The 21,249-nt window shown below is 47.5% G+C and overlaps 1 protein-coding gene across 1 annotated transcript in view; it reads left to right on the forward strand.

The window, feature by feature from the left end:
* The window catches only part of BEND5 (BEN domain containing 5), a 1,373,097-nt gene extending 1,358,469 nt beyond the window's left edge, over positions 1 to 14,628 (forward strand). The window contains exon 13 of the mRNA XM_074961769.1: positions 14,446 to 14,628. Coding sequence (XP_074817870.1) covers positions 14,446 to 14,566 — 121 coding nt within the window. The 3' untranslated portion in view covers positions 14,567 to 14,628. The remainder of the gene's footprint in view (positions 1 to 14,445) is intronic.
* Positions 14,629 to 21,249: the final 6,621 nt, after the last annotated feature.

Below are 21,249 nucleotides of genomic sequence, written 5' to 3' on the forward strand. Positions count from 1 at the left end.
TCTGTGGTGAATTACAGCATGAGAATAATTGTCGTCTTCTCCTCACCCTTCAGTGGGGACTCCAGCCCCCTCCCAGTTCTCATACTTCCAGTGGTGACCTGGAACCGCACGAACCGGTTGTTAAATTTTGAAGCCGGTTTACAACCGGTTGTTAAAGGGGTGGGCAAACTCCGGCCCGTGGGACACGTCCGGCCAGTGGGACTGTCCCCTGTCCAGCCTGCCTGAGCTCCCAGCTGGGGAGGCTCCCCTGTCCGAGAATCCCGTTTTAATTTTGCTCCGGGTCTTCGGCAGCACTTCAGTGGCACGTCCTCCACTCGCTCTGGGTCTTCAGCGGCACTGAAGGACCTGCCGCCAAAGTGCTGCAGAAGGCACAGAGCGACTGAAGGACCCGGTTCTTCAGATTTTGGCAGCTCATCACTGCATACTTCTCTTTAAAAGGGTCATTGTCCGCATCCTCCCCACAAGAGACCAACTCCCTCCAGCTCTTCTGTGTCCTTTGCCACCACAGAGTGTCCCTACACAACTCCACCCTCACTTTGCTCTATGTCTGCCATTCGCCTCTGCCTCCCTGACCCCTATAGATATCTGCATCTAGCCAGCTAGCCTTCTACCTCCCCATGTCTGAGCCTTTAGCTCAGCTCCCAACGGAAGTGTATCCCAGAACATAAGAATGGCCCTACTGGGTCAGACCATGGGTCCATGTAGCCCAGTATCCTGTCCTCTGACACTGGTCAGTGCCAGGTGCCCCAGAGGGAATGGACAGACCAAGTAATCATCAAGTGATCCATCCCCTGTTGCCCATTCCCATCTTCTGGCAAACAGAGGCTAGGGACACCATTCCTGCCCATCCTGGCTAATAGCCATTGATGGACCTATCCTCCATGAATTTATCTAGTTCTTTTTTGAACCCTATTATGGTCTTGGCCTTCACAATATCCTCTGGCAAGGAGTTCCACAGGCTGACTGTGCGTTGTGTGAAGCCCAGGGACCACTTCTCACTAGTTTCAGGCAGTAAGTCCTGTTTTGCCCTGGTTCCCTGCTCCTGGACTACTTCCCTGATTTCCAAACCAGCATCCCCTTCTACACCTTAAAAACAGCCAAGGGCCCACGTCATCTGGGAGAGAAGTGCTTATTTTCCTACAGGCTAAGCTTCCCTTTTGAAATATGTAAGTGTGTGTTTAGATGACCCAATGCGGGGGAAAAGGTTGTAATGTCCTCATATGTGCACTAATGAATTAAAAGCATTGCTGGAAATGCTAGACACATTATGGAGTGAGGATATATGTGTCCTGTGAATCGCTAATTAAGCAACAGAGACCTCAAAATTAGAAATCATCCGTCTGTCAGAGCTGTTTGAGCAGACAACATACCCGCTTAGCGTGAAGGACTTGGAATATTTCAGAGCAACTGAATCTAAGATACAGCTCACCCTGCAGCCAAAGGCTCCTATCTAAGGGTGTGTGAGGTGCACACAGACCAGAATAATACAGTTTAGAAAGTTCAAATGGGTTTATGAGAGACCTGTTGATAAAGGGAAGGGTATGTGACTTCCATTCCTTATTGTGCTCTTCTCATTTATGCTCCTCAGTAACTCACAAATTCTGCCACAATTGCACTCAAGGGAAATGCTGGAGCTAGATCCCTCTTATTATTATAGGTGGGGCCGGTTGCACCAGCTATTGTTAATGTCTTTTGACACTTCCCATTATAAGTACCTGTGGTCAGTTGCTTATAACTTTGCCAAGCTTCGATAATTTGGACTGAAATTTTCCATGTCGGGTAGAAGGACCTCACATACCATAACATCTTCCTAATCACTCCTCAGGCACCAGAACATGTACAGACTAAAATGGTCTTCAGTGTGTTTTGAAAGACCAGCAGGGATTTTCTTAGATAGGGAACCTCCAGTACCAGCTCCTTCCATGGTCTTAGGGCAGCCAATATAAATGTATATTCACCCACCAGCTTTGGTGCTACCAGACAGAAGCTGGAGGAGCAGTGCAAAGTGAGGTACGTCATGCAGCTGGTATCCTAATGCTAGTCATAAACTGTATTGGAGAGGGGGGAGTCAGTCCCTATACACAGTGGGAGGAAAACGCATATGGGCACACCCAATGGGTCAAACTTCAATATAAACAATGAGGAGTCCTTGTGGCACCTTAGAGACTAACAAATTTATTTGGGCATAAGCTTTCGTGGGCTAAAACCCACTTCATCAGATGCATGAAGTAGAAAATACAGTAGGCAGGTATAAATATACTCCATGCATCTGATGAAGGGGGTGTTAGCCCACGAAAGCTTATGCCCAAATAAATTTGTTAGTCTCTAAGGTGCCACAAGGACTCCTCATTGTTTTTGCTGATACAGACTAACGCGGTGGCGACCCCTCTGAAACTTCAATATAAGTCACACTGGGATAAATCTGAAAAATGCCACTGCCTCCCGTGGAGTGACTTCTGATTTACACTGGGGTGCGATCAGAATCTGTCCCTCTGTGTTTTAGCCATGAGTCCTTTGTTATTGAAAGAAATGAGATTGGTGCATCGTTAGCCATGACATGAGACAAGAAAAGGTGATGATTTGCCCACCAAATGCTTATAGTAATTGAAAAACAGACTTGCTGGACCTTTCAGTAAATTTGATTCAATTAACCGTCTCCATAGGCAAGAAATAGTCAAGTCAAACATACAGTCTTCCACATCTGCTGATGGAAAAGTGACTCTGCTTTGAGCAGGGGGTTGGACTAGATGACCTCTTGGGGTCCCTTCCCACCCTGATGTTCTATGATTCTGTGATTCCAGATTTACATTTCAGCAGCACTGACAAACTGCCACAGCCACTAAGAGCTTTGAGTGCCTCCACTCCTTCCTTTGGTGCCTTGTTAATAGGAAATAAAACTGACCTGTGACTTTAATGAGAGACTTCCTTGGAGCCCTCCTAGAGGGATCTGCAAGTCAGGCTGCTTCTCTTGCCCAAAGAGGGCTCAGGGCTCTTAACCTCCTAGGGATGCTTGTAATGTCAACAGCTCACACTTCTCTACACAAGAGGTAACAAGTAGACTGCAAGTTAGTTCCTGAGACACTGAAAAGCATCCAGTTTGTAAGTGCTATTGGCAGTGCTTCCTGCACAGACGCTGCTAAATAAATAGTGTATTTTCCTTCTCTCTCCACTACACATTGCTCATAAAGGAGAGGGAGGGGATCACATAAATAATATAAGGAGGAAACAAACTGAATAAGAGAAAACAAACCTGTCCTCAACATTTCCCATTAACAAATCAGGATCCCTCCCAGAAGAGGAGAATAGTAAACTTCTTCTTGTGAATTTTATTATGAGGACATGGGAATGCTGTGGTTGGTGCAGTTCCCATTTCCTACCAACAGGTGTCACCAGCATGAATTACAAATATTCTGTAAAAAGAACAAGGAGTACTTGTGGCACCTTAGAGACTATGTGGGCTAAAACCCACTTCATCAGATGCATGCAGTGGAAAATACAGTAGGAAGATATATATATATACACAGAGAACATGAAAAAATGGGTGTTGCCCATACACACTATAACGAGAGTAATCAATTAAGGTGAGCTATTATCAGCAGGAGAAAAAAACCTTTTGTAGTGATAATTAGGATGGCCCATTTCCAATAGTTGACAAGAAGGTGTGAGTAACGGTGGGGGGGGGGGAAATAAGCAAGGGGAAATATTTTTACTTTGTGTAATGACCCATCCATTCCCAGTCTTTATTCAAGCCTAATTTAATGGTGTCCAGTTTGCAAATTAATTCCAATTCATCAGTCTCTCGTTGGAGTCTGGTTTTGAAGTTTTTTTGTTGTAATATTGCAACTTTTAGGTCTGTAATCGAGTGACCAGAGAGATTGAAGTGTTCTCCGACTGGTTTTGAATGTTATAATTCTTGACGTCTGATTTGTGTCCATTTATTCTTTTATGTAGAGACTGTCCAGTGTGGCCAATGTACATGGCAGAGGGGCATTGCTGGCACATGATGGCATATATCACATTGGTAGATGTGCAGGTGAACAAGCCTCTGATGGTGTGGCTGATGTGATTCGGTCCTATGATGGTGTCCGCCTGAATAGATATGTGGACAGAGTTGACAACGGGCTTTGTTGCAAGGATAGATTCCTGGGTTAGTGTTCTATCTAATATAATATATATAATATTCTATACTTCTCCGGGCATGTCAGGTTGTAGCCACCCATGGGTGATGCCTTGGGATACATCACAAGCTAACACAGAAATTGTGCCTCATGACAGGATTGTTTACCTGCTTCTTTTGTGTTCAGACAGCACCAGGCTACATCAGTTTCTAAAAATCTGCATTACTTTCCCAAGTAGGTCAATGTATTTTTAAAAAATTGCTGGGAATTCAAACGACTTTAATCTGATTTCCAGGGCAGCAAATTGCATTAGAAATGGAAGCGCTCTTACAATTTAAAGGCAAATTATATGTTTTGCCTCGAATTAATTTTTGTTTTTCCCCCTTCTCTACTGATAATTATAATCTGTCAGTTTACTCCTACATGCATCTGCACGTATTATGCAGTTCCTGATACTTGTAGCTGTCGTTAAAAAAACTTTTCAGGTTTTAAACGGTGACACATTTGCGTGGGTTCAATGAAAAGGATCCATTTACGGAGTTCTGGGAGATTTGCATTGCTTGGCTAGCCTCCAATGGAGGGGTTCTCCAAAATACCACATTATAACAATTACCCTGTCAAGGGCTGAAAAATCACAATCCCGGCTGGAACAATGCAGCCCTGGAGTTCAAGCACACACTAAACACAGTCCCAAGCCACAGAAAATGTGCAGGGTTAGATCATGCCTTGAGGCACTCCCGTGAGCAAATGATGGTGTATAAACCACTGCACTCCAGGAGCAGGCCAGGGGAACATACTATCTCCAGGAAACAAAGTGGGGAGTAATTTACTCCTGCCATGGACCATCCATTGGTAAGTTACTATCCCTTCCTCCCTGATGGTTCAGCTACTGCCTAGCAAATGGGAGCCTGGAGTCAAAGCTCCAGCCCTTCCCTGCCTCCCGCCGAACCCCCACAACTCCTCAGTCCCAGAAGCAGTTACTATGCTGGTGGCCCAAAGTCTGGGTCTCCTACACTGGGTTGTAGTTGTGGACATGGGAATTTAGTCAACGCGACAGTCAAGTCCAGACTTTAGTTCTATAATACATATGCTCTGACACATAATATTTTGCCACTATGGGATGGGGGGAGACAGAGGGACACCACCCATGTAGCAGTGGTCATGCTTGCGACCGAGGGAGAAGCACTTGCAAGTAGAGCTGGGCGAAAGTTTGCAACCAAAACTTTGGGTGAAAAAGGCGGATTTGGGTAAACTGAAATATTTCTCAAGATCATGTCGATTTTGCCAAAGAGTTTCAGTTAAAATAAATTAGATAAAATCATAGCCTTTTGTTTCACCATTTTCAAAACGAAATGTTAGGATTCAAGATGTTGTTTTGAAATTCCCTTCAATGTTATATAAAAGGTGTTAAAAGAAAAGCTTGAAATCCAAACAGAATGGTTCAATGGATCTGAAACATTGGTTTCGACTTTTTGATTGGCCAGAATTTTTTAAAAATAATCATTTTGGATCAACCTGAAGTGATTTCTCCCCACCCCCCGGGTTTTTGTAACAGCCAGTGACCCGAATAATCACTTTTTCACACGGTATAAGGTGAAGGTGAAAGGTGGTGCTTCTCACAGCAGTAACTGGGAGCCTTCTCCAAGTGCAGCAGATTGTGTTTGCATTGCTCTGTCCCAGTGAGTATGTCAAGCCCTCCTGGCAAGACTGTGACACACGGCCCCTCATCCATGACGGCATGAGCTGGTGCAAATGGTACACGCACATGCGTGCACACAGGGATGGGGGTTGAATTTGTGATTTTTGTCCTTAAAATATGCAGTTGTATCCACCAGAAGATCAATACCTTGTCAGCTAATGCCTAAGGATTTCTCACCATTCCTATAACGTGGTAAATTTGTTTTCATTGTTTATAATTGGCCTAGTTTTGCAACATGTATGTTATCTAACTGCCAGCGTCTCCGCTTGCATTATCTGCTGTGCCATTTGATTTCTGGTTTTGTCTTTCAAACCTGTCAGGCGTTCCCAGAAAATACAGAAAATCCTTTTGCAGTGTCAGACATGGGGCCAGTTACTTGTGCCTCTCTGAGAGTGAAGCATTTGAAATAATCAGGCATAAATTGTTTGTTTGGAAAATGCACATCTTGTATACCTAGGAAACATTGTAAAAATTAGATCATCAGCTACAGCAGAGTAGGAAGAGGCCATTGTTTTGTAACCATTTTCAATTCCAGTGATCCTGTTTTGATCCCTGGCATGTGGACATGTATAACCCTCTATTTCTTGCAATTTCAACATAAGATCCAATTAAATTGGTTCCCCTTTCATTTGCAGGCTGCAGAGTCACTAGTTAAAATCTACCCCTTATCAGCCGAGTGCTTAGTCTGTGGACAAACCTAGATAAACAAAGTAGATGTGTGGTAATCATCATCAATACAAAGGAAGATTGGAATATTTTATAGGAAGATCTGGATGACCTTGAAGATTGGAGTAATAGAAGTGGGGTGAAATTCAATAGTACAAAGTGCAAGGTGATACACTTAGAGTCTAATAAGAAGAACTTATGTTATAAGCTGGGAGCTCATCGGTTGAAAGCAAGAGAGAGACCTGGGTGTGTGGGTCGATCACAGGGTGACTATGAGCCACTAATGTGATGCAGCTGCAAAAAAACCATGAGATCCTAGGATGTACCTGGTGAGGCATTTCCTGTAGTGATAGGGCAGTATTAACGCCATTGTACAAGGCACCTGTAAGATCTCATTTGGAATACTATATACCATTCTGGTCACCCATGTTCAAGAAAGATGAATTCAAGCTGGCACAGGTGCAGAGAAGAGCTACTAGGATGATCAGGGGAATGGAGGCCCTATCTTCTCAGAGGAAATTGAAGAGCGTGGCTTGTTTTGCCCAGTGAAATGAAAGCTGAGAGGGGATCTGATTAAATACATCAGGGTGGTAAACACCAGGGAGGATGAAGAACAATTTAAGCTGAAGGACAGTGTTGGCACAAGAAGAAGTGGGTGTAAACTGGCCATGAGCAAATTCAGGCTGGAACTCAGAAGAAGGTTTCTAACCATTTGAGGGATGAGGTTCTGGAACATCCTCCAAATTGGAGTTGTGGGGGCAAATAACTTAATTGGGTTTGAGAGAGAGCTGGACAAATGTAGGAGTGGGACTGTATGATGGGATTGCTTGTGATGGGTGTGGGGTCCCATCCACATTTCTCATGTTCCTAAAATCTCATGCTTCAGGGCTTTCGCCAGTCCCATGCAGGGATCAGGAAGGGATTTCTGCTCCTGCCCCCAGCGTATTCTAGTGGGATTTTTCTCCTTCCTCTGAAACATCAAAGATGGCCACAGCCCGGCAGGGTGGGACAATGCTCTGAGGTAACACTGAGCATACTCTCTTTCAGGAGCTTGGCTGGCTGGTTCTTGTTCACATGCTCAGGATCTAACTCAGGGGTCGGCAACCTTTCAGAAGTGGTGTGCCGAGTCTTCATTTATTCACTTTAATTTAAGATTTCACATGCCAGTAATACATTTTAACGTTTTTTAGAAGGTCTCTCTCTCTATAAAAGTCGATAGATTATATAACTAAACTATTATCGTATGTAAAGTAAACAAGATTTTCAAAATGTTTAAGAAGCTTCATTTAAAATTAAATTAAAATGTTGATCTTACATCGCTGGCCCACTCAGCCTGCTGCTGGTCTGGGGTTCCGTTCACCTAGGCCAGCAGTGGGCTGAGCGGGGCCTGCGGCCGGGACCCCGGCTGGCAAGGGGCCAGCAGCCAGAACCCCAGACTGGCAGTGGGCTGAGCGGGGCCAGCGGCCGGGACCCCAGACCAGCAGTGGGTTGAGCGGCTCAGCCTGCTGCCGCTCAGGGATTCCATCCGCCGGCTCTTGCCAGCCAGGGTCCCGGCTGCCAGCCCCGCTCAGCCCACTGCTGGGCTGGGGTCCCGGCCCTGCCCACATAGAGTGGGTACCTACCTTCTCCCTGGTTCTAGCCCATTCTCTTCCTCTCTCTCTGCACTGAGCTGAGGGTGGGAGTGCACTGAGCACAGGGCTGGGGGTGAAGGAGCAGGCTGTGGGTTGGGGTGCAGGGTCTGGCCAGGAGCTAGAATGAGGGAGGGGACTCAGGATTGGGGCAGGAGGTTTGGGTGTGGAGAGTTTACCTGGGAAGCTCCCATTTGGTGTGAGGGGTGCAGGTGGGAATGTGGGGGTGGGGGGTGTAGGAGCTCCCGTTTGGTGCTCAGGGTGGGGGTGGGAATGTGGGGGGGGGGTGTAAGAGTCAGGGCATGGGGTGTGGGGGGCTGGGTGTATGTGAGGGGGGTGCAGGGGTCCAGGAAGAGGTCTGGGTGTGTGTGAGGGGGGGTGCAGGGGTCAGGGCAGGGGACTGGGGTGTGTGTGAGGGGGGGTGCAGGGGTCAGGGCAGAGGGCTGGGGGTGTGGGCTAGGGTCCTGGGGTTGCTCCCAGCCCCCTGCCCAGAGCAGCTCAGGGCAGGGGGCTGGAGGGGATATGCCCTGATTCCACCTCCCTTGCCCCGTCCCCCCTCTTCTCCGCCTCCTCCCCAGAGCAGCGAGCGCTGCGGCTGCTTCTCCCCCTCCCGCGCAAGGGCCATCAGCTGATCGGCGGCAGGGAGGGCACGGAGGAGGGGCAGGAACCCAGCACGCTGGGGGAAGAGGCGGGGGAGACTGCCCTGCAGCAGCAGCCGGGCAGGACCAAGCTTCTTCACCCTGCCCCTGCGGGGTGGGGGCAGGCGGAGAAGAGCGGGCCGGGACGGGCAGGATTTTTAATGGCACGCTGCTGCCTGCCCGGTTCCCGGCCTGGGTTCGGCAGCGGGCTGAGCGGGGCCGGTGGCCGGGATCCGGCAGGCAGCAGCGTGCCATTAAAAATCGGCTCGCGTGCCATCGGTTGCCGACCCCTGATCTAACTGATCATCAGATGTAGGGACGGGAAGGAATTTTTCCCCCAAGTCATATTGGCAGTGACATGGGGAGTTTTTTACCTTCCTCTACAACGTGTGGTGCAGGTCACTTGCCGGGATCATCTGAGCATATCTCCCTTAATCAATTCCCTGCCATTCCAGGGGCCTATAGGGTGTAGGGTAGGGTGACCAAATGTCCCGTTTTTAGAGGGGCAGTCCTGTATTTAAGCCCTCCTGTAGGTGTCCCAACTTTTTCTTAAAAACAGGCAAATTGTCCTGTTTTTTTCTGCCTCTCTCACATCAGCACTGGTGGGTCCTGCTGCTGGCCATATCCCTGCTCGCCAGCCACCCGCCCACCAGCAGTGAGTGCGGGGGGTCCAGTGGCCAACGATGGGGGGGGCGTGTGTGCAAGGCTGGTGGTGGGGCAGAGCTGCAGTGCACCGGGTCAGCCCCTCCCCCTGCTGGTCCGCCAGCTGAGCCCCCGCTGTGTGCCGGCTCTCGGCAGGGCCCCGTCCCGTTTCCGGCCAGCAATGGCTGTGAGCAGCGGTGGCTGGTGTGTGCGGGCAGGCGCTAGGCAGCGGCCGGTTACATGTCACCTCTGCTGCCCACCCATCGGCCATTCGCATGCTCCTCCCCTCAATGTCCTCCCCCTGCTTTGCCCCTTCCCCCCCACCCAGCCCTGCTGCTCCTCCGTATCCCCCCAGCGGGGTGTGTCCCGTTCCCAGCGCTGTGCAGAGAACCAGCCCCGGGTCGGAGCGCTCAGCTCCCAAGCAGCCTGGACAGGAGGCTCCTTCCTTCCCCCACTGCCTCTGGCTGGGCTGGCGCTCCAGGAAAGCTCAAGATGCTCTGGCCTGGGGCGCTGGCCAGGAGGAGCCGAACAACGCTGGCACGGGGAAGCCTCTCTCTGCCCCTCAGCTAAACTCTGGAGTGGCAAGGGGAGAAGCAATTTCCAGCCTGTTTCTGCCCCAAGCCTGCAGGCTTCACAGCAGCCCCCTGGGCAGGGGCTTAGCACCCTCTTCACCTGCCTCCCCCACCCCCTGCCCTGGGTCTTGCCCCCAGGGAGCACAGGGCTGCTCCGTCCCCTAGGCACCCTCCCCTGCTGAGCCACCTCCTGGGCCGGGTTTGCTGAAGCCCCTGCAGTCCGGTTCCCTAGGCCCTGGTGCACAATGCATCCTTAGGGCTTAACCCCTTCCTGCCCTCACTGTAGCCGGGAGACAGGAGATGGCTGGGTTATCTCAGTGGCCACCAGCATCCTGGAGGTGTTAGCTGCCTTTCGACACTGTGCAGGCAGGAAGGGACAAGCTGCTTCCAGCCACAGAGGAGCAGGAGAAGTGGGGAGAGAAGAGATGAGCTCTGCAAAAACACAAGCCAGGTCATCCCTTCCCTGCGGGGAAAAAGAAGGCACTAGGACACTAGTCATCAGTGTGGACTATGCCAATGTCAAGTTGCAGACTTGAACTATTCTTCCTGTTGAAATTAGAGTGGTTCAAATTTTTATACCCCAGGAAAAGTTTGTTTTCCACACTTCCTTACCTCAAAAATGTATTTTTTTTTTTAGGCAGCAATCAAGTGTGGCAAATTTCAGTCATAAAGCTGACTGTTTAGATTGCTGGAGAGGTGACTGCAAGTTTTGACCTAAATATGACCTTGTAACTGGCATGCCAAGTGCTTGGGAGAGTGAAGTTTGCAGAACAGTTTGCCATTACTGTAACATTAACGATCATGTGCTCCGTGGGCACCTATTAAAAGCCCCAGTTAGATCACTGGCTGCTGTCAGTTTATTGTATTTCCAAAATCACCTTGTTGTATGGACCTGAAGTGAACAGTGCACGTGGTATTCATGAACCAGCAGAAGCTATAGTTCACAGGTTCTTAGACTACATCTAAAAATCACACAGTATGATCTGTTGCTGCGGCTGAAAGGTTAAGCACTGGTTCCCTTATCTGTGTTACAAATAACACCCTAGATTATTAAAAATGAGTGAGTTTTAAAGATCTATTTTATCTTCTTGACCCTGATCATATTGTTGTACTTCCTCACTTTACTCAGTGGACCGGGAGTAATGAGACTAGCCAGTTTCACTTTCTGGGGATGGTTCTGGACCGTGCTAGTCTAGTGTGACGCCAGAGTAACTGCATAGAAATCAAAGGATTTGTACCGGCGTAAGAAGGAGTGATGCTGTGAAGAATCAGGCCCTTTGTTTCTGGTCAGTTTCATGTTTGTGCTTAAGCTGCTGTTGGGTTTCGTTTCCAGCATTGAGCCCGGAAACATTAAGATTTAATCAAATTAAACATAAAAAGCCCGTTCTCCATTCAGTCTCCAGGCACATTAGATTTCATGAGTCCCCCATTTCCACGCCAAACCAATTGCTTTATTTAAATGTAAACAGTCCCCTTTTCAAAACCTCATTGTGCCTTAGGACGGCAATTTAGCAAAAGGAAGTACCGTGTAAACGTTGATTATTTTCACATCTATTTTGACAAATCTTTCTACCGATTAAAACAAAGCGACTAACCAATATTTAACTGCAGTTACAGGTGAAAAGCAGGGGTGAAAGCAGATCCCTCCATATTATCAATGTGACATCAAGGAGTGGAGGTTCAGTGCCTAGGATTAGGAATCAGGAAACCTAGCTGCTATTCCCAGCTCTGCTCCGGAACTGCTGTGTGACCTTGGACAAATCACTTCACTCCCCCCCCCCTTTGTTTATTTCAGTTGTAAACCTCATTGGGGCAGGTACTGTCTCTCATTACTTGTTTGTACAGCACCTCTCACAACGGGACCGTGATCTTGGTTGGGCCTCTAGGCACTGTGGTGGTCCATATAAGTAATAATGCTACTCGAGGCAATGCTCGGAGGATAGGCAGGATGTTGCTGATCGCTTAAATATTAGACCAGGAGTCTGGAGCCATCTCTATTTGTATCTTCTCAGAGCAGCAGTGGACGAACAAACAGCACTGGCAGCGTGACAGCTAAATGGAATACTTCATCAGGGAGAGAATCAAGAAATACAGACCATGTAGAATAAGGCAGCTGAGTCAGTGAGGGCAGCCCTCAGGGTAGATCTAAGCCTATCAGTCATTGTGAAGCAGGTTGATGGCATGTTTTGTTTTCTCTAGTCAGGCTGGAAACTGATAGCTCAGTTTATAATGGAGAAGAAATCAAAAGTCGTATCTGTTTTTATAGCTGCACAATGGCCAGGTTGGCTAGAGAGAGATAATTACGTGCCATGCCAAGATGAGGAAGAGATGAAATAGAAGGATATTATTTGTGAACCAAGCAGAGGGAGACATTATGGCCACCCCAGTGCAGGTGTGCTGTATGGGGAGCACGTACAGGGAAGCCTTTCTCTCCCGCTGAATGCACCTTGCACAGAGGGCAGCCATAATTCACTCGCAAGCTTGCAGAGCTCAGTGGATGGGTGCTGGCTCATGCTACTGCTGTCAGCACTAATCGCCCCAGAGAGGGCGTGTGTGGGCAGGGAGGGACAAGTACAAATGCCTCTTTGCACTGCGCTCCTCCAGCGCCCGAGAGACGTTTCAGCCTTTCAATGAAAAGATGATTTAGTTGGGGATCGGTCCTGCTTTGGACTAGATGACCTCCTGAGGTCCCTTCCAACCCTGATATTCTATGATTCTAGGAATCTATGATTCTATGATTAGGGTAAAACTGCTTGGGCTTTGCAGCTTCTTCCCAGACACAGCATCTGGAGAGGCAGAGCTCAGCCTAAATCATGTAACACTTAGCAGCTTTTCAGGCCCAATTCTGCACTGCAGGCCAACAACTGCCAGGAGCTGTATGGCAGAGATGGAGGATATAGATTTAGTCAGGCCCAGCACTAGATTTTGTTTAAAAAGAGAGGGGCATTAAAATGTAACAGGAGTTAAATGTTTCAGGAGTTTTAAAGAATGAAGCTGAGAGAGGTTTATTTAAAAATAAGAGTAGCAAACACTTCACTGCGGTGCGGGGCACAAGAAGGACAGCACTCTGCTTGTGCGTGAGAAGCAGGAAGTGAAACAGACTAGAAACAAAAGTTACCCTGCCCGGGTCTGTTTCATTGAAGAAGCTGAGGGCGAAGGGCAGAAAAGTAAACAAGTAGCAAAAGCGATGAAAAGAAAATGAGACATTTCCAAGGCTTTGAGTCTTAATAATCTAAGTAGTGCCTGGATGTGTAGGGTCGGAAGTCGCAGGGGCTCTGAGTTGGTCTAACTCTGCTCCCATTGAAGTCGGTGGTGCAACTCCCTCACTGGCAGCAGAGTTCGCCCAGTGCTGAGCAGCCGGTGGAAAGAGATAGCGCCCATCGTGGTGACAGGATTCAGCCCAAGAGCTGAAGCACTCTCAATTCCTATTGCAATATTGGCAAAGAAGCCCATGGAAATTCTGGCTGTTTTTCGCCCACAGATGAATTTTGCATTAGCAAGCTCAATGTTAGAGAGGTTGGAAGGAATTCGGAGAAGAGCATCAAATGTCACTGAGGCTGGAGGGGCTGACTTCGGACACCATTTGAACAGTATTCACTATAAATAGGTTGACTCGGGGCTTGTCTACACGGTGCCGCCGTCCAGATTATGGCGGAGTGAAAAGAGCTCTTACATGCTGCACTCGAACTGCCCTGTGTAGACCCTGCTGGCATGAACGAGAAGCTTCATGTCAACATAGTCCTGGCTGAATGTGACTATGTCCACGAGAACGAGGCACCTTTCTGGTCGCGCCAGCAGGGTCTACGCAGGACGGCTAGAGTACCCTGCAATTCACAACTCCCTAGTCTGGACTGTGGCGCTGTGTAGACAGGCCCTCAGAGGACCCGTGCGTGTCTGCCAGGAGAGGGGGGAAAGGACATAAGTGTGATGGCCGCCATCTCGGGGACTGAAATGGGGACCTCCAGAGCTAAAAGCATGAGCAGCTGTGACTTGAGCTGAAGAAGGAGGCTCTGGAACCAGCTGCTATAACAACTCATGTCCTCTATGGATCGGCATAGAGGTGGGACCTGTAACACACGTTCACCGGTAGGTTACGTACACGTTGGAGAAATACTCACAGTGGTGCAAGGGAGTCATTGAGTGGAATAAAGCAAAGAGAAGTTTTAGCTGAACACCAGGAAAAATGGCTGTGAGATTACTAGACAGTGGAGTGATCTCCAAAGGGAAGAGGTAGAACCCCCATCACCAGGAATATATAAAGCTTGATTGGAGAAAACACTGGAGTCTCGTGGAGGGAATAATTCTGTACTGGTCTGTAACAAATTAGACCGCCAGTTGAAGTCTCACTTGCAAACACACTCATTGCTCTGAGATTCTGCACAAGGATTTTCCTAAGAACATCTCAAATGGGTGGTTTATGCATTGCTGCAAGACTGTGTTATTTCACAATGGTTTTCTTCCCTCTCTTTTTTCCTTCTTCAGGAAAGAAAAAATGCCCCCCTTTAAATGTGCCACCCTGCGGGGCCCAGGGAATAGCCACCCAGGCCGCAAGCTGGAGAAGAGAAGCCAGACGAATCCTACGGAGCACTCTCACTCGTCATAAGGACATTGGGAAGCAGGCACTGTGGAAGTGGAGTTGGATCAGCACCTTGGGGGGTTGAAATTGCTCTTTCTTTTCCCCTCAGATAAGTAAAATAACAAATAGTTGTGGGGGGGGGGGGAGAATCAGCTAGAACTGTTACTCATGATTTAATTTTTACCAATGGTAAATCAGTTCCACATCTTTTGGCACAGCTCTGGAAAATGTGAACAGATAGATTCACAAAAATCATTAACTGCAGCTGAACATCCATTAGTTACAAAGCGGGGGGGGGACCCCCCAAACCTCTCCCCCTCTCTGTCTTTAAAGGCGTAGTTGATTCACTGAGCAAACAATTCAAAGCCCCCTGTCACCCCTGTCTACCCCTTTAGTGTAAAATTCAGAAGTCTTGATGCAAGTCTCATGTGCTATTCCAGTTACTATGGGCTATTGTGTATATAAATAGCCCATGGGGGTAGGCAGGCATGCTCCACTGTACCCTGCTTTGCGCCATCCTTCATTTCCTGGCACCTATTTTGGTACTTCCGTCAGATCTTTAAATGAGAGACTCCTGTAGCCCTGTTAATTGAGAGAGACGCATGCACACCGCTGTGTGTGATGGTTATTGCTCACAGAGCATGAGCTGAGCCGTGATGGGGGAGGATGTGTGGTGCCCATTTGGTGTCATTATTGTGCCTGCAGAAGCCAGTTCCAGGCATTACACTCACCAGCAGCCCAGGCTAGACCCATATAAGAGGCATAGCCTGTGCTCCCCAAGCAGCTGCTAGGTAGTGTCCAGGAATACGCTCAGACCTGCCCCCAGTACAGTACGCACAGTTGGCAGCATTGATTGGCCTCCCCCTCTTGGTTTCTTCATGACGGAGGTGAGGGGCAAAGCATAGGGGGGCCCCCCTGACTCTTCTCCCCCCACATCCACAAGCTAGTTTGGCCCATAGTATCTACACGCATTGAAACTTGTGCTACAAGCCACCTCCAGTGGGCAGCCTCCTCCCCAGGCCTCATGTGACTGATCTGAAGTGACCCTCAGTTTTTCAGGGAAAGCAAGTTGAAACCTAGTCACTGTTCTCTTCCGTGATCACCTTCTGCAGGTTCTATGGGATTATGAAACCAGATGTTAAGTGATGGGCTCGACCTCTCCATTCCCAAACCCTGGAGAAGTTTAGATCTGGATCTTAGGGCCAGATTCTCAGCTGCTGATCCCTGATCCTGGGGTGGCCAAGGGGCTGAAAGGGCCCTAGGCAAAATTGAAAGCAGCCTAAGATTGTTACACTGGCTGCAATTGTCCCACATGGACTGCTGCACCAGCTGGGCATCTGGGAAAGTGCCGGGCACGCCATCCCCGCCCTCTGAATAGCCTCATCCTATCCCCAACGTTCCCCTGTCTGGTGAGTGTAAATGTCTCTGTGTGGCATGAGGATTCCCCTCTCTGAGGAGAATGCTTGGCTGGCCCATTACGGCAGCTTTCCACTTGCTTTGCGCTGACAAGGAAGCACAGAGCAGGCAGAGTCAGGGCAGAAGATACGGCTTCCAGGTCTGTGGCTCCGGTAAGTCTCACACATAGCTACATGGCAACGTTAGAATATACAGCCAAACTTACAGCCTGTGCCTCATTTTCGTCATCCCCCCCCACTCCCACAGCCTCATGGTGGGTGTAAATGAGGGCAGAATATGGCCTTGTTTGGATCTGAAAAAGAAGGAAGTCCCAAGAAAGCGACAAAACTGGAAATGCACAGATGTTGTCAAATAAAATCCATCGACCTGATTGTTTTAATCTCTGGGAAGGGGAGAGATGGGAGAATAGGAAACAAGCTGAGAACAAGAAATAAGATGACCCACGGGAAGGAAAATGATAAAAACAAACTCAATATTGTCAGCATTTCAAGGTTACAGGGTTAAACTGTGTGCATTTTTAAGGAGGGTGAAATGCTTTAATATGATGAATACCAATGCATCTAAAAGGCACAATGCTGCTTTCCTGGCTCTATACACAGAGTAATGAATAGTGGTGACAGCATGATAATTAAAATGACCTCTTGGAGATATGGATTAGAAGGCACGCAGAGCAGGGATAACTTGTCCTTTGAATTAATCTAGTGTTAATTTATTACTATAGTTGGATTTTATAAGGTTTTAGTGGAAGACTTTCAAAGTTGGTTTACTTGGAGGAAAAAAATGTTCCCTTTGCATATTGATTGAAACAAAACATTTGCAGAATTCCTTGGTGTTTCTTTCTGAATGGCTCCATGTATCTAGGATTTCAGGCAAAGTCTCCTATTCGTTGGAGAATCTACTCTAGAAAGAATGAATAAAGTGATAAATGCAACAGCTGAGTGTGTCTCTACATTTTCCTTCTCTTCCTCCCTGCAGATGTGCTCACAACCCTCGGGGTTGGCTGGATAGTGAAGGGTGGCTAAGAGAGGCATGGTCACTGTCCTGCTACCAGTTCTCAAAGGTTCCTATCATTTGGCTTCTGTATTCAGACAGTTTTAATTTAAATGGATATTTATTTCTTCACACAATGCATAGTCAACCTGTGGAACTCTTTGCCAGAGGATGTTCTGAAGGCCAAGACTAGAACAGGGTTCAAAAAAGAACTCGATAAATTCATGGAGGATAGGTCCATCAGTGGCTATTAGCTAGGATGGGGAAGGATGGTGTCCCTAGTCTCTGTTTGCCAGAAGCTGGGAATGGGCGACAGGGGATGGATCAACTGATGATTACCTGTTCTGTTCATTCCCTCTGGGGCACCTGGCATTGGCCACTGTCGGAAGACAGGATACTGGGCTAGATGGACCTTTGGTCTGACCCAGTATGGCCGTTCTTATGTTCTAATGGCTTTATTGCCATGGAGATTAACCTCTCCACTCCTGACCTGCCTCCTTCCATTCAATCCTGCATCTCAGCCTAACTCTGCAACATCTCCTCCTCCAATGTACTCCACCATCACCTCCTCTGCAACTTCATGTGCGTTTCTACACTACAATGGGGGTTCAATCCTGCCTGTGGATCTGGGCATCACTACAAAAGAAATACTAAATAATGATGCTATCTGGGACCCATCATGGCCCAAGCAATAACCCTGGCCCTGCCACCAACTTGGGCAAGTCATTCCACCTTTCTGTGATCCCATCTGTAAACAGAGGATAATAATAATAATTAATTGGGGCCTGATTTGACCATCCTCCCATTGAGTAGTATTTTACTCTGCAAGCAGTCCCATTTAGAGTGTGGTACAACATGAGCAAGGGTGGAACAAGCAGGTCCTTAATGTTTGTACAATGTGAAATGCTATGTAAGTGCTAAATATTGTATCAAATTAAATCTCTCCTGGAATTCTGCAGGGCCATCTTCGTGGAAATTCTTTCTGATAGTCCAGGTGTATGTGTGTTGGATGGAGACAGATGGACCAATGCATGCAAAATGCATGCAAGAGAATTCCCCACTCCACGTAGATCATATACCTCCTAGCTCATCTTCTCCTGTACGGTCAGTTTCTTTAGAAGGGAAAACAGTTATCTACGCATAAGGGTGAAAATTTTCTTTAAAAGAATGATGTCTATTAAAGGTCAGTGAATTAAGGGGAGGGATGCCTGTATGGAGCATGCAAAGATCTCCAAGGAGGACAACATGACACAGCTGTGTGATGAGGTGGTTATGTACAGCGACGGAAAAGGAAAGTGCTTTCAGGCAGTTGTATTTTATAACCAATACCAAATATTTATAATAATTTTTCGGTCACAGCAAGGTATGGTTCTGCAGTTAATATTAGCAATAAGGTTGTCCTCTGATTGGTCAAAGCTCAGACCAGTGGATAGGAGAAAAGCCTCCTTTTTTAAAGCAAGAGGACAGAACTAGTATATTAAAGAAATGTGTGGAGCTAGGAGTCAAATTCAGCACAGATTTAAGCAGGCCCAAGTCCCATTGACTTGACTTAGGAAAACCAACTCCGTTCCCTTTTATGTGATGCCAAATGGTCTCTGGAAAGTGCATTTAGAAATACTTCTCTACACATCACCAAGCTGTCTGACAAGCTGGATTTTAGGAGAGGACTAAGTCCACGGGACCCTCTCTAGAGCGCAGGATTTGGGAACCATGCGCAGTACCGCGTTAATGCAGGGACCACGTTAAAGTGAATTGCAATGAAAGTAATTACGTTTGGTAGCCATGGCCGCGTTATATGTAAATTCGCGCTAATTAGATGCGCGTTCTAGTGAGGGTCCGGTGTAATTACATTACTATTTTGCAAAGAAATGGGAGCTTTTATTTGCTCTCAAGGGTCATTTTTAAAATTTATTATTTGCCTCTGGATGGACATATAGGGCCCTTGTTTAAATGAAATGAGAGCTGCATGTGTGGATTAGAAACAAATGTGTTCCTTATGAAACAAAGGTCTTCAGGAGAAAGCTGGAGGTAAGAGACATGCATATAAAATACACCTGTATATCGGTATGTAGAAGCGAGGAAAGCAAGAGATGGCTGGCTGGCCCTGTCTGTTAAGGTAACCTAGAATATAAGGCACAGCCTTGCATTGGGAGTGGTGTTGATGCATTGCCCACAGAGGCACATTGCAGCCCAGCGTGTGAGGGGAGCTCGCCCACCCTCCAGACGCATCCACTATACACTACCGCAGCAGGCTGCCTCTGCTAGCTGGGGCCAGGACTCCCAACCCTCCACAGCCCTTAGGAGAGAACAGCGCTAGTGTGGGAGCTGGAATCACCCGGCTCTTCTGCTCCCCTCTCCCTGGCTCCCCCTCTGTCCCACATAAGCACCACCTGGGCACGTAGGGCTTGCGCCAAGGCCCACTGAAGTCCAGTGGAAAGATGCCAGTGAGCTTTGGATCAGGCCCAGAGACAGGACAACAGAAGAAAAGTGATCTCTGAAAAGAATACTTGTCCCAGTTGCCAGCTGTGAACCGTTCCTGTGTCTTCCCTTCTTGAGGAGACGCTCTGTGTCTCAGAGGCACTTGGACGTACATTATTGATCTGTACGACAAAACACTTTGATAACACAGGGGCAGCACGGCAGAAGACAGATGGGTCAGGTGCCACCAGGGCTATTTTAGAGGTTCAAAATCCCCAAGGCAGGTCCCAATACTGGGCATTGTGCCAGATTTTGGAAAATGCATTACTATTTAAAATGAATCACCCTTTTATTCAGGCACAAATCGAGGCTCTTTGTTTTTGGGGAGCTGGAATCAGTTGCATTCGCGCGCTGTTTTCTCCCTAATCTTGGGAGACTGCACCCTTAGGAAGCGCAATGGCGAATTAGCTCCCTGTACACAGAGGCTGCTTCATGAATATTAAACCCCTGAAATTACCTTGTGTTCTGTGCATCCCGCTCTCCTGACATGAAAATCCTGCTGCAACCCCCTGCACAGACAGTCTAACTCTATTGAATTGGACCCTCGTTGTGAGGGGATTATATATTCTGACTGGGGCTGCGTTTGCAATTATTTTCTCTGCTGCACCAAAGACCTTTACTGCAGAGCTGCAAACCAGTTATAGGAACATGAAATGCTTTGACTTCTTCACTAGGGAAACATTAATCAAATCACAGGTTATGTCCATTACAGACTATGGCAATATTGTGTACAGGAATTCCCAGGAGAAACGTCTACAAAAATTGGAATCTCTCTATAACCATGTTATGAGATTTACTGGTGTGGATAAAATGGGCAGAGTTAAAATTACCAGGCTGGCTATCTCTAAAAGACAGGTGAAGTCTGCTGGCTATCATAGCTTCATAATATTACAAATGGAAAAGCCCTGAAGTAATTGAATAACACATCTGCTGAAAAACCCTGTGAACTGCTATAACCTAAAGATTAGAGTGCAAGGAAACAATATATATACAGCAGCAAGTTAAAAGGAAAAAGATGTTTTCCTTACCTGGCACCAGAGATCTCACAAATGCTGGGGTTTCTCATTGCCTCCATATATATAGAGAGAGAGAGATGAGAAGCCAATTTCATCAGCACCTTAAAGGATGGAAGAGGATGACAAAGACTTTTCAATCAGAGCAGGGCAAGTTTCACTTTATAGTGGGGCCTTCCTATGGTTGGCAATGCTTGTGAGCAGCTTGGTTGTATCTTTCAAAATAACAAGTAAGGGTCATAATAACAGGAGGGATCTCCAAGCACTTAGCGAGTATTAGTCTGGGCCTTGTCTATGCTTGGAGTTAACATTCAGCAATCGGTGGCCAGCAGCCGGTGAGTAGGGATCCGTTCGACTGGTGCAAATGGCAGCTTTCCTCATCTACACTTGGGCCACTGATGGCTGCATCTCAAATACAGACAAATGTCTCATAACCCCCAGAGGAGGTAAACATACCCTATACTCATCGCATGTATGGGGAAGCTGACACACAGGCTTGTGACTGGCGCAAGATCTCTGTGTAAACTGGGTTGGCTTAGCTTTAGGCATGGAATGCCTAGACTCTCTTGGAACCAGAAATTCTAATCCCAGCATGGGCAACTCAATCCTCCAGCCTTCTAAGGTAAATCAGATGGAGTATTGGAGGTTGATTTTGTGGGGGTCTTCTGAGACGCCATAAAAACTGAGGCCCTTTTTGGCCTGCCTGGCCATTAAAGATCCCATAGCACTGTTTGTGAATCATGTTCTTTGCTTGCTGAAGTTTCCAAGTGATGTTCCAAGGGCATCCCATGTGAATTGCATTGCAGGAACGCA

Source organism: Natator depressus, chromosome 8 (genome assembly GCF_965152275.1).
Source record: "Natator depressus isolate rNatDep1 chromosome 8, rNatDep2.hap1, whole genome shotgun sequence".
In the NCBI taxonomy this organism is placed as follows: Eukaryota; Metazoa; Chordata; order Testudines; family Cheloniidae; genus Natator; species Natator depressus.